The following is a 14,073-nucleotide window of genomic DNA, read 5'->3' as shown; positions in this document are numbered from 1 at the left end:
AGATATTAAGCAAAAAAAATATTATTATTAGATTTCATTTCGAGGCTTACCCCTTTTTCACTTTATTTGACTGTACTATTACTCCTGCATAGACAATGATACTATAGTTGAACTTAATTCTTAAAACTATCAAATTCATCCTTGAACTAAAAAAATGTTAAAATTTTTGTGAAACCCATACGTTTGGTGTGGGTGTGGCAAAAGAATGCAAAAAGAATGCAAAAGAATGCAAAAGAATTCAAAAGAATGCAAAAGAATGCAAAAGAATGCAAAAGAATGCAAAAGAATTCAAAAGAATGCAAAAGAATGCAAAAGAATGCAAAAGAATGCAAAAGAATTCAAAAGAATGCAAAAAGAATGCAAAAGAATGCAAAAGAATTCAAAAGAATTCAAAAGAATGCAAATGAATGCAAAAGACTGCAAATGAATGCAAAAGACTGCCAAGGCATGCAAATGAATGCAAAAGACTGCCAAGGAATGCAAAGACTGCCAAGGAATGGAAAGATTGCAAAAAGAATGCAAAGACTGCATGCAGTCCCAAAAGACTGCAATCATTTGAATGCAGTCAATTGATTGGGGAAAAAAAAAGATTGCAATCATTTCATGGAAAATGATTGGTGATTGCAAAATTTGAAGTCTAAGTCTCAAGTGTAAGTCAATGAATGCAATCTTTTGTTGGAATTGTGTAACTGAATGGCAATGACTGCATTCACAAAAGATTGCATTCTTTTACAAGCCTGTGCCAAACAGTTCTCTTAGGAGTTTTTTCTTTAACTGGATTTTTTTGACAAGAGAAATTGGCAGATATGACACAATGATGATATGATAGCATGACAAATAAAAAAAAAAAAACAAAAAAAAAACTTGCATGTCCTGACTTAACCCCTGGTGCCCTACAGCCTTGGCCAAAAGTATTAGGCACCCCAAAATGCTTTTTTGAATACTGGAAGCGCGGATTTGTTTCATCTTCCATTTTTTTTTTTGGCTGAAATTAGTCGTAATGCACGTGGGTGTATTAAATATATAATATATATACAGTGATGCTGCTTGCGTAACAGGGGTTTCATTATTCAAAAGTGATTTGTGTATGTCTTTTTCAAGCTTAGTATGAAAAAGACATACCGACACAAATCACGTTTGAATGAAACCCCTGTTGTTTTTAACATCTTCTCCCCTCAAAATGATCTGGATTTGAAGCCGTTTATTTTTAAAATCACGTGTATCCGCGAATCCATGTAACCCATATATGTATCTGTGTACACGTGAATCCGTGGATTTAATCATAACGTTGATAATTTTTTCCAAGTATGGCAATGACAAACAACAAAGTAACGGATTTATAAAATAGGTACGCGTATCAAAATAAAAACTCTCACTCCGTAACCAAAATTTGAGGAAAACCCAACGATTTTTGTTCCATAAAAATAAACAAACAAAACAAATCATTGACACTTCAAAGCACATCCTTTTTAACTGTCAAGATTATTGGGGGACCAAAAGCATTGCCAAACTTCCAAACTTTAATTTTTGTTTTTGACCTAAAAACTTCAAACATCTTCCTCTCGCTTTTAAAAATCTATAATGGAGTTTACCCCCAAACCAACAACAAAATGTTTGAATGAAAGCTTAACAAAAAAAAAAAAACTCTCCTGTGCGCCTGTGACATTGCTTATAGTTGTTTTCGGGAGAAAAGTTCCGACTAACCCCAACAAAAGGATGCAATGATAGCATATTTTGCAACTTGTAGACGAAATGGTGATAACACACCCCTAGTCCTTGTTATGTATTCGATTCGAAGTAAATCATTTCTAATAGCCATAGCTGTGTTAGGTTTTTTTTTTTGAAGATTTTGGAATTCAATTTTAAAAGGATATCCAGGATTATGCAGATTTCGTATTATAATCCTAGTACCTACCTAAATATTGGATATCCCGATTCTAAAGTTCAATCATATTTATATAAATCGTTTAGTTAGTTTCTGCTCCTTCGCTAAGCAAGGACAATCAAATCAATGGCATTGCATTTTTTTTGTGTATTTTTGACCTTTTTTTTTTGTTTTCTTAACTTTGTTTTTCAAAAAAAAATTGAAAATAATATTTTTTTAAGGTGAAACTGTGGAGTTATTTTATCATTGAAGGATAGGTTTATTATAATAAATAAAACCTGTGATGTGAAAAAGGTGTGGACATTTTTTGGAAAAGAAGAAGACATTTTGTGTATTCAGTGAATATGAGAGCTGGGAGCTCTAAGGATACAAAAACTTAAGGCAGTGGATTTATGAAAAAAGGGCGAGGACGAAAATATTGTGATTGTTCCTAGGATTCAATTTCATGAGAAAGATACAAAAAAATTATATTGATAGAAATCTTTGGAAGTGTCTGCACGTTTAAGAAGGAAATAATAATAATTGTTGAAATGTTCTAATTGAATCTACATACCTATACAAATCACTGCCGCCAGTGTTTAACATTTATTAACAATCAAATGCAATACTTGCAATTTATTTATTATAGTAAATTAAAAATATTTGTTTACACTTAGATAGATAGACTTTTATTTATTAATGAAATAATTTAATACATTTTTTTTACTAAATTATCATTATGACTAAAAGTTAAGAAACTATGAAATAAACTATTAAAGCAAAAAAAAAAGCAATATTGTATAAATTAATATCAGTGCCATAGTAAATACAAAAATCTCAACAAAAAAAAATGGGAAAAGATCAAGAATTTCTCGAGGCCGCTAGAAATGGAAACATAACATTGTTTGAAAAAATTTTGATCCAAAAGAGCAAACGTGGAGGTCCATTAGCAAGGTAAAATTTTAAATAATAACATTCTTATAGGTCCCTTATAAAATATAATAATAAAAAAAAACTACCTAAATAAATTAAAAAAGCCATTTACTACAAAACTCTTTACCGTACAACAGAGTGGAGGTTTTTTGCTGTAAAATTATTGTTAGAAGAAAAATAACTTTTGTAATAAAATTTGAGTTGCGAGTTACATTGTGAATTGAACCGCCATCTGTTGATTGAGACTTTTCTTAACCCAATTTTCAAATGTTCGCCTTTTTCTAGTAATTTAGCAAGCAAAAAATCTTAAAACTATATAATAAAGTGTTTCTAAAAGGTTTACATTTATAGCTTATTAACTTTATGAGACTTATGACCCATTTATAAGAGTGACAACTTGTCAGTATTTTTGCCAGATTATAAAATTCAAAATATTTTAAGATGTTGTCGGGTTTTGGTGTGTGTGTGTGTGTTTTTTTTCAAATTCATTTTGTTAGAAAGCAAAGGATCGGAATTAAAAAGTTTTTTCGAGTGTTATTTGTTCGGAAAAAAATAACAATGGTTTTTTGTATCTACTACCTGTTCAGTAAATTGACCTAGGTATAAGCAATATGGCAAGCTTAACAATTTGTTCTGCGTTTAATAAAACTTTGTGTTTATTTTTGAAAATATTTTGCATTTTGCATTATTTGCAAAACAGCTTGCCAAAGTTTCAAAAATCTTAGCACATCTCTCAATAACTAATTTTATTTAATGGTTTTAACACTGGTCAACAAGATTTTTGCCGGAAAAAATATATCACTTTTTTGAAGGTTTTAGGGATGCTGAAATCGAATCCAAAGCCAGGGGTTTTTTTTAATATTACCTTTATAAAAAGGAAAAAAAACGTAATTTGTATTGCTTTTCAGGTTATTCAAGCAACGATTTTACGATTTTACGATTTTAGCTATTTAACTGCTCTTAGTCTGCTTGCAAAGAACTTTTTTAAATGGCTTTTTTTTTTTGCTTAATCCTATGCAGGACTAGAGTTTTCCATTATAATCAAGCCATCAGATTTACCAAATTTTTTGATTTTTTTTTTTTCAAATTGAAATTATATACATTATTTTCTTATAATAATTTCAGCTTACGTCGAGGACCCGGTATTAACGTTCAAGATAGTGTTGGCTATTCTGCACTACACTATTCTGCCTTAAATGGACATACGTAAGACTAATGTTTTTTTTTTTTTAATCGAACAAAAAAAAAAAAATACTCATACAATTTAAAATTATAGTGATATTGTTCGCCTACTGTTATTTCATGATGCTTCGCCAAATTTACTTGATTCACGTGGTTCTTCTGCCCTGCATTTGGCAGCTTGGGCTGGTCACCAGGAAATTGTTAAAATGCTACTTACCCATCCATACAAACCAGCCAATCCCGATATGCAAGTAAGTAAAAAAAAACAATTTTTTATTGAAAGTAAATATTTAGAATTTGCTTTGAATTGAAAAAAAAAGCAAAACTTGCTAGCTAAACCCTGCAACAATATAAATTCTATAATGAATACCATTTCTGTGCATTAAGATCTTTTCATTGGGGTCCTTGCCCGGGCGCCAATTTTGTAATTTGGATTTTGTTGATGTTATGAATATAGAATTCGTTCATTATTGTTTGTCTTATTTTAACTAAATTCCAAATAACTTGTAAATTTTTGTTTTTTTTTTTTAAGACTATGGAAAACGAAACTCCTTTACATTGCGCTGCACAACATGGTCATACTGGTGCATTAACTACACTTTTAGCACATGGCGCTGACCCAAACGTACGAAATAATAGAAATGAAACGCCATTAGATTTGGCTGCCCAGTATGGTCGATTGCAAGCAGTTCAAATGCTTATAAGAGCCCATCCTGAGCTTCTACAACCATATAGCATTGAAACAGACTCCACATCATCGTCTGTGTCGTCTGGTGGCGCAGCTGCAGCTGTGGTCAATCATTCGGCATTGCATTTGGCTAGTCGTAATGGTCATAATAATGTCGTTGAAATTCTTCTTGCTGCTGGTGTAAATGTAAATCTTTTAACACCCTCTGGTACAGCCCTTCACGAAGCAGCATTATGTGGTAAAGATGTTGTGGTTCGAACATTATTAGAACATGGTGCTGATTTGAATGCGACTGACTCTGAAAATCGAACACCTTTGGATGTTCTTCAAGAATTTCCTCCACATGTTACTAAAAGCATCATATCAGTTATTAATAGTGAGTACTTTATTTTTAACTTAAAAGTAAACTAATTTTTATTCAATATTTTCACAGGCTTTAGGAGTCATGAAAATGAGGATTTGTATGATCGATATGCTTCTGAAGAAACCGATGAACCATCATCGACAATGGGCAAGGAGAACAAATTAGGATTTCCAAAGTATAGCATTTAATTTTTTTTTTTTCTTAACCCTTTGGAAAATAATTTTTTGCTATTCACATTTTTTAGTTGTGATGTTTTTGACACGATAATACTGAAAAAAAAAACATTTTTTTAATATCGATTTTCATAGCTTGGGTTCGAAAGGGTTAAGCTCAAAATGTAGAGAAAAAGTGCCTTTTTTTTTTATTATTTGCAATTTTTGGAATAAGATACTGACTAAAAAATGCAAAATGTTACAATCCGCAAAACAAACGGCTTCCTACTCCACATAATCCGAACTAAACACTCATTGAGACCCTTTCAATGACTAACAATTTTGCTTGTATAAAGCTTTTTAGTAGTACTAAAAATGCTTTTTAGAAGCAAAATTTCTTAGTTCGGTTTCTATTACAGCAATGTGTTAAATACAGGAAAAATTTATTTTCCCCTGAGGTGCCTTGTATTTTACGTCTGTATTTTTTTAATGTTTTTTACCTCATAAATTTGGACTGAGTGAACAAATTTTGATAATTCTTTTTGTATTGGTGCCTGCAGTATGGTCCCATTTCAATTTCGTTCAGTTCTGGCAATAGAAACTATTAGAAAAACGATTATTTTTTAATAAAAATGATTATTTATAGATAGTTTTCAACATTTCTTCTTTAAAATTAGTAACACAATTTCCTTATTTTACAGCCATTCCGACTCTATTAGCGCATCAGTATTAACACAAAGTTTCGAACAATCGAATTTATCCGAACATCAGGCACAAGTTTCTTCAAATGGTGAATTAGCGGATTTTTATGTTAAAATGGAGCCAATTAAAATACAAAAAGCTGCACCGAAAAAACCACCCCGCCGAAATCTTTCCATATCACCAACGCACTTACAGAATTTCTTTTTAAATAACGAACTGATTAGGCATAATATGGAAATTTGTGGTAATAATACTGCTGCTGAGAATACAGCACTACAAGCTTCGTCAGAAAACTCATTACAAAATCAAGCTTCATATGGATATATATGCACAAATAGCTCGGGATCAGCTATATATAGTAGTGGTATGTCTTGTATATTATATACCTATCAGAAATTAAATTAGATTTTTTTTTTAAAATATTTTAGAAGAAAATCTTATAAATTCAAACAACCCAACAACAGGAAGAAATAGTTCCTGGTACTCGCATTCGGAGGATATGGAAAAGGCTCCCACTACAGATTTTAAGCCCGTACCAGCCCCTAGAAAACTAAAGAATTCTTTTCAATCTTTCGAAAATGCAACTCTCAAATCGTACAATCCTAATAGAAGACTTAAACGGAATAGAGAACACTAGTAAGTTTAGATTATTTTGAATAAACATTAAAAGTGTTGGTAGTTTTTATGTTAAATTTTATTCTGCAACTCTCTTAACGCGGAAAAAAATATTGCAGCATGTGAATTCACTGGAAAAATTTAAGTGTTTTCTGTTTTGCTTCTATAAAGCTTTATAGAAGCAACATTACCATCTATAAAGCTTTATAGAAGTAAAATTGTTAGTTGTTGGAGTTCGTTCTGTAAATGACGATGGAATGCACTTGCATAAGTTCTTTCGTGACTTTTCGGAATTTTTTACAAACGTATAGGTTGCATATGGTAAAACAATCAATTTACATTAGGGTGGCCCGCCCCTTTTAACGCGCTGGTATTGTTTTATTTTTTTAAATTTATTTTAAACAAATTTTGGAGTGTTTGTGTCGCAAATCAACATTACCCTTTAAACGAACCACCCTAATATACTAGCATGCATTCGGAAACAGGTGAAATCAAGAATGGATACGTTCGGGAAGTATTAGGGACTAGACATTAAGTCAACGCCATTTTCTTAACGGAAATTAAGGTAGACTAGTAAATCCGGGTTAGGAAGATTTTTTCTTACCCAACTTTCCAGTCAACTTTCTAATAATATTGCCTAGATAAGAAGGATTTTTTTTGACAATTGACCAAACCAGAAAATGGACTAAATATTAAGTCCCTAACGTTTCGGAATCTGATCAATGTAAAATGAAATTTTTTACTTGCGATATAGGTACTATAGGGCAAGTTTAGGATTCGTAAAAAAAATCGAACTCGAGATAACAATTTTACATGACATTACGATGATGGAGAATGCCAAAAAAGTGGGTCCGGCAATTCTGTCTGTCTGTCTGTCTGTCTGTAAGAACCTCGAGCTACAGCCTAAACTACTGAAGCGATTTTCTTCAAACTTGGTAGTTAACAGTTTTGGGTGATTCCCTTGAGGAGAAATTGAAGTTTGTTTTTTAGGACCAAAACTAACGGTACCTGTCATATAACGGAAACAGAAAAGTTGATTTATTTCAAAAACGGCTCTAACGATTTTGATTAAAATTTTTCTGCTTACTTTACAGATAAGAGCCTCCTTTTATAATAAAAAAAATATTTTTTGTACCGGTAGGTACATGCCATAGAACGGTTTTTTGGATTTATGAATTTCTCAAAAACGACAAAACAGATTTCGACCATTTTTAATACAGAAACGTTTAAACAATCATTATTTAAAAAAACATTTAATTTTTCAAAAAACACATTTTTGGATTTTTAAAAAATATTTCAAAATTTTTTTTTGAAAAATCAATTTTTTCTAAACGAGTTGGTGAAAAATTTTGAAATTTTGTTTTTATGTGTAAATTAATTATTTATTCAAAATTGCATATCAACTTTTTTTTTTGAAAAATGTTAGAAAATTTTTATATATAAAAAATTATTTTTTTAAAAAACGGCTCTAACGATTTTCGAAAATTTTTTTCTAAAAATTCCTGTATTGTAAAAGATCATTTAAAACGGCATTTAATTATTTATAAAAACAGATTTTATTTTTTTTGCACCACTAACGAAATTCCGTGAAAATATCAAATTTTAAATTTTCCCTTATTTTGTTCAATGAAAAACTTTAACATTAGAGTAACTTTTACCATAAGAGCAAGTACGTGCGACCCCAGTCGTGCAATTTATTTTTTTTTATTTACCATCACTTTGTGTATGCAAATTTTCAATTAAAAAACATATTAACAAATAAATTAATTTCAGCTTTGCAAAAGGTCAATTTAGTTTAGCTATAAGTACCAGCTGCGGTAAGCAACAGCATCTTCCGGAAAATCTTAGAACATCAAATCCAACTCCGGGTAAAAATGAAAAGATAACTTCCAGAAGGCCATTGAGTCAGGTAAGTTGAATTTTATTCAAAACTTGTCACTAAGGTCGGTATTCTTCCAGCGCAGCGCTCATAAGTGGTTTTAAGTTTTCGATGTTTTTTTTTCGAAATGAGTTAGAGTGATCTGACACCTTTGGTAAAATACCGGCTTTAAAGTTTTTCAGTTTATCCCACAAAGAATATGTATATAGCAAAAAGTCATTGGAAAGCTTTAATGATTTCTTTATAATTCCACAATGTTGTTTTCAGGAACACAAATTCCCACCTGATTATTTACATCAAAACCTTCTTGAAGAAGCTGGAATTTCGCCTCAAGATAATAATCCCTTATCGCTCTGTAATTCTAGTGGCTCAATAAGTTCTGGGGTATCGCTTTCAGATCGTAGTTTATCTACAGATTGTGTAGAGGAATATGTTGGCGATGAGCCATTTGCCGGTAAACGAATCAAAATATAATTTATATAGCCGATAAATTGAAAACAAAATTACTTTTCTTTAAACACCAAGGCTTATTCAAGGGTTCAACAATGAATCTTAGCAAAGTATGTTCCAATAAGACCAAAGGTTTTTATTCATCCAACAACGAATATCATAGCAAATCATCAGTTATAAGATCTCGACGAGATCTTGAAGACATATACAAACATGCGGCATCATCTACAACCGATTCACAATCAGAATCCTCAGACGAAGCCTCTATTACAATAATGAATGACAAAGTGAATATACGAAGTCGAATTAAAAGAGACAAACGTTTAGGCTCTGATCGAAGAAATAAATTTAAAGAATCTCAAAATATACGAAAAATTCGACCATTTTCATCATGTGAAAATAATACTCAAAAAATGACATCTTCAACATCTGCTGCAATGATGAAGAATGCTGATTGGAAAAACGATTGTTCAAGCTCATCTGGAACACCTCCTGCTTCGTCGTCTGCTGCTATGATCAACGTTAATAAATCTATATCAGTTAAAAATGACCAATCATCTCCATCAGTCGATGTTAAACCTACGAACATGGCTTCCTGTAGACCCTCGAAAATTCTGAGTTCATATAATGAACAAGAAGCTTGGGATAAGCTATCGCAAATCATGGAAACCTTTGGCAATAGTACTTTAAACGGGTTAAACTCATTTTGGGATCCTGATGATATAAATCAAAGCAGAGAATATGACAAGCTTGCCAAGTTATTGGATAAAAACGGATTGAGGCATTTGGAACGCTCTTTATACAATAGCGGTTATGATAATTTTAGGTTTTTGGTAATTGCTAAATTTTGATTTTTTTTTAATCGCGATATAAAGGTGAACTTATATTTATCAAAGAAAAAAACAAATCATTTTAGAATGGAATTATTGACGATAAAGATTTACCCGGCATGAATATCTCTGGTGAAGATGCACAAAAATTAATGACATTTGTCAAGACATTGCCATATGTTAATTTTATGACTCTTGCTGTTGATGCAACTTTGGATCAATGGCTGAAAAGTATTCAGTTAATTGAATATAGTGAAAATTTTAAGTGAGTTTATTTGGTAGTACTTTTGGTTATTGATTAAAAAAATAAAAAAGACTTTTATTGTTTCCAGAAAGCATTTATACAATACTCTGAAAAGTGTTTGCGGTGTTTGGGAAATTGAATTACAAACTGTATTGGAAATTAATAAAATCGGACATCGAAAACGTATTTTACATTCTGTTGCTCAAATTCGCCAAGCTGGTGATGTCAAAAGCTCATGCGATAATATAACGAATAAAAATAGCACATCCAAGGAGAATAATCCTAAAGGAACTTTGGGGCATCCTAAAAAAAATCGGTACGTACTTGTATTTCAAGCGTATCAACTTTTATAATACCTGCAATCCAAAAACTAGTTTTTTTTTTTTAATAAATATACAAGTTTAAAAAAATAATATAATTTAAAATTTTTGTATTTCATTTGTCCATTTAGACCAGCACCGAAACCACCAATTAAAACTTTAGAAATCCGTGCGCCATCAGAATTACTTATAGGCTTACCCCACAATCTACACATAAAATGGCCACATTCAACATGCTCACTCATATCAAATAGTTTAAAGTACGAAGTCTGTGTAAGAACCTTTATTATTTGCAGGCTATTAAACCCTTTTCAAATTATAAATCAATCATGTATTTAAAACTTTAGTACCTTGGGTCGACTGTTGTGAAAGAACTTCGAGGAACAGAGACAACTCGCAAGTCTATACAAAAACTAAAGCGTGTTGGTGAGATGACCAATCAAAATGGATCGAGTGAAAAACAGTCAATAGTTCAGTTATCTATTTCATATCGAGGGGTTGAATTTATTGATCTTCTTAAAAGTGTAAGTTTTAAAAATACTTTTTCTTTTACTTTTTTTATATATACTTATTTTCTTTTTATCTATTTGCAACCTATCTACTACAAAGGAGACTATTTGCGAACATGAAATTCGTAATATCAACTGTGCTTGTCAAGATGCAGATGATATGCGTCATTTTGCATATATCACCAAGGATAATGGCTTAAATTTGCACTACTGTCATGTTTTTAATGTGGATAATATGGTAAATATTTAGCTGAATATAAATTATGTATGGTTTATGTTTGAAACTAAAAATTTTGCTTCTATAAAGCTTTACAGAAGCTAATAGCAGCATCTGTATGGCATTTGTAGTATCTGTAAAGCTTTACAGAAGCAAACTTGTTTGTTGGGTCATACAAAATACGCGCACTCACATGTTTTTTTACATGAATTTTATTTGAAACTCTTGTAATTGTTATTTGTGTACCTGTTAATTGTGAACTAGTAGTATCTATAAAGGAAACCTTGTTTCGAGACTTTGATTCGAAAATACTTGCCTCCGAATTTAAGAATAAAAATACATTTGGTTTGCAATATCTCAGCAACCAGACCTCCAAGAAACTTTCGGTTTTCAGCTGTGAATAGAGCTGAAAAAGACCATTAATTTGATGACTTACTTAAAAGGCAACCTCTATTTTTGGAAATCCGAAAAAATAAATTGTATTTTTTTTGCATTGTTCATTGTGAACTCATACATATCTTTCAAAAAAAAAAAAACTTGGTACCAGTCGTGTATTTTAAAACGTAGGCCTTAAAGAATAAACATTTTAAAAATATAACTATTTTCATAACTTCCAGATACATATTTATGAACGGAAACGGTTTTGAATCAAATAAATAAATTTAAATAAAATTTTAAATATTTTATCATTTTTATAGCATTTGGCAATGGAGATAATTTTGACGTTGGCTGAATCTTTTGAGGTTGCATACCAGATGGCTCTACGAAATACACCGATTTACAAAAGTACAGAGCATTTGCTTAACACAATTAACTAAATCATAGATGAAGAATGATGGAAAGCTTTTTTAAATTTAATGAATGGTAAAATCGAAACTATTTGCCATCATAAACTTTTTAAAATTGTTTTAAAGGATTTGAGGGATATTTTTAACATGTTTTCAGCGAAGCAGTATTTTTTTTTTATTATGAAGTTGCAATATATAATAATAATAATTCAAAGATAAATCAGCTACCTTCCATATATTTTTTAAATTTAGTTTTTATTTTGAACATTTCTTCCAAACGAATAGACCGATTTCAACGAAATTTTTTATACAAAAGCTCTTAAGTACGTGGTTTAAAGAAAGGCTATACTCCTTTCTAGACCACATAATTGTTTAGAATAAGAAATGTTAATTTTGACTAATCCAGCAACATCTACCAATCCTATAAGTAAATTTCTTTTACGAGAAAGAATTACAAAAAAAATTTTTTTTAATTATTTTGTTTTTGGGCTTTGATTAACAGCTAGTTAAAACTTTCTCTGGGGTTGGGGTCGAAATACTGTATGTTGCAAAATTCTGTATTCAAAATACTGTATTCCAAAATACTGTATGTCAAAAATCTGGTTGTGCAAAATGCTGTACGAGCAAAATTCTGAAAGTCAAAAATTCTGTAAAAAATACAGTATTTTGCCGTACAGAATTTTGTATTTACAGTATAATGACATACAAAATTAAGGTCTTACAGTATTTTGACCGCACAGAATTCTGTCATACAGAATTTTGACAATGACCCGCTCCTTTTTTTTAGATTCATTTAAAAATATGTGTTCTTTTTTTTAAGAACGAATATTTTATTGTTTCTTTTTTTAAGCTTACATAATAAATTTTTTCTGCACTCCAAAGTTCTGTATGATCAGTGTCTACGTTCTTTAATTGAGGCGATCAGAATAATAAATGGATCAAGACTATTTGAAATTTGTGCATTATACAGGCTATTGAGCAGCTTTTTCTTAGGAACTTTTGAAAAAAATGTCTCACAGATTGATAACTCTATACCTCCAGCTGCAACATTTCTTTCCTTCATTATATTTAAGATAAAACTATACACTTAATTTTTAAGACCTTTAAACATCCAACTTGTAGAGAAATGGACTTGTCCTATTACTACTCTCAACGCCTCAATTGTGGTGGAGAAAAGTTTTGAATCCAAATGAAGTTCATAAAAAAATGAACTACGTTCTAAATTACAATCTTTTTTGATATACAGAACGATATACAGAACGTAGGCACAAATTTGTTTTGAAAAAAGTACAACTTTTCTTTTACTATTTACAGAATTTTGGAAAACAGAAATATTTAAAATCCAAAATTTTTAAACACAGGATTATGAAGTTCTAAATTTTGAATTTACAAATTTTTGCATGGTAAATGAAATGCTTTGACCTATAAAATAGTCTGATGTTACTTCCTTTTAAATTCAGAATTTTTACAGAAAATAGTTTTAAAATCAAACTTTCGAAATCAAATAATAACTAATAATTAAAAAAAAAAAAAATAAATAAATCACTTATATATAAATATTAAAATTAATTTTGATGTAATTGTAATGCCAGTATAAAGTTCATTCAATTAACCCAAATCGGTTTCAACTCAACTAAGCACTGCACATCTTATCATATGACAAGTCATCATAGAGTTGCCGTATGATGATATATGCTGTGATATGTTGGGTTGATCATAAGAAAATCAAAAAGAACATAGCAGATCACGCGTACGATTACATTTTGTTTCTAAACGTATCACATATTTTTTTTTAAATAAAATGTTATCAAAATAAAATATATAAAATGCATGTATTGTATGTATGTATGTATGTGGCCAATAGAGACTCATACGGAATTCAGTTTTTAAATATATAACGAAGCGATAAATAAATATATAATATATATAGAAAATTGATGTGAAATTAAAGAGTGAATCTCTAGTAAAATAATTTGTTGCTATTAAATACATAAAATTGTTTCAAAATTAAAAAAAAAAAGATAAAAATCATATAATAAAATATTATCTAATTAGTTTACGGTGAAAAGTGCTCTATAATTAATAAAATTGTTAATTGTTTTTTTTTTTTTTTTTAACACAAAAAAAGTTAAGAATGTTTAGTTTAAATAAATTCCTAATTAAATTAAGTGAACAAAAAAAAAAAAAAACAAAAACCTAAAAGATACTATGTATATTTGGTTGTTATATTGTTGTTAGTAAAAAAAAAAAATATTAAAAGTCATGGCAAATATCGAGCCTTAATGTATTTAGCAAAATAAAATTGATAGTTAATAAAAGTTAATTTGTTTTTGTTT

At 30.1% G+C, this 14,073-nt stretch overlaps 1 protein-coding gene across 3 annotated transcripts; it reads left to right on the top strand.

The window, feature by feature from the left end:
* The first annotated feature begins 1,733 nt into the window (after positions 1 to 1,733).
* Positions 1,734 to 13,246, top strand: LOC129920659 (ankyrin repeat and sterile alpha motif domain-containing protein 1B). 3 transcript variants are annotated; one of them, XM_056002101.1, is made up of 17 exons: positions 1,740 to 1,970; positions 2,107 to 2,818; positions 3,923 to 4,003; positions 4,074 to 4,230; positions 4,512 to 5,043; positions 5,101 to 5,206; positions 5,885 to 6,249; positions 6,314 to 6,521; positions 8,274 to 8,409; positions 8,647 to 8,833; positions 8,905 to 9,662; positions 9,746 to 9,924; positions 9,992 to 10,219; positions 10,355 to 10,496; positions 10,571 to 10,747; positions 10,833 to 10,970; positions 11,648 to 13,246. In XM_056002101.1, exons 2-17 carry the CDS (start codon positions 2,715 to 2,717, stop codon positions 11,765 to 11,767), a joined length of 3,618 nt encoding a protein of 1,205 aa, XP_055858076.1. In that variant the 5' UTR covers positions 1,740 to 1,970; positions 2,107 to 2,714; the 3' UTR covers positions 11,768 to 13,246. The 3 variants fall into 3 exon arrangements, with proteins under 3 accessions (XP_055858077.1, XP_055858076.1, XP_055858075.1); XM_056002100.1 differs by having other exon boundaries at positions 1,740 to 2,818; XM_056002102.1 differs by lacking the exons at positions 10,833 to 10,970; positions 11,648 to 13,246 and having other exon boundaries at positions 1,734 to 2,818; positions 10,355 to 10,483; positions 10,571 to 10,708.
* The last annotated feature ends 827 nt before the right edge of the window (positions 13,247 to 14,073 follow it).

This window comes from Episyrphus balteatus, chromosome X (genome assembly GCF_945859705.1).
Source record: "Episyrphus balteatus chromosome X, idEpiBalt1.1, whole genome shotgun sequence".
NCBI lineage: Eukaryota > Metazoa > Arthropoda > Insecta > Diptera > Syrphidae > Episyrphus > Episyrphus balteatus.
Note: the sequence above shows the minus strand (reverse complement) of the source record. Positions and strands in the feature narration are given on the sequence as shown.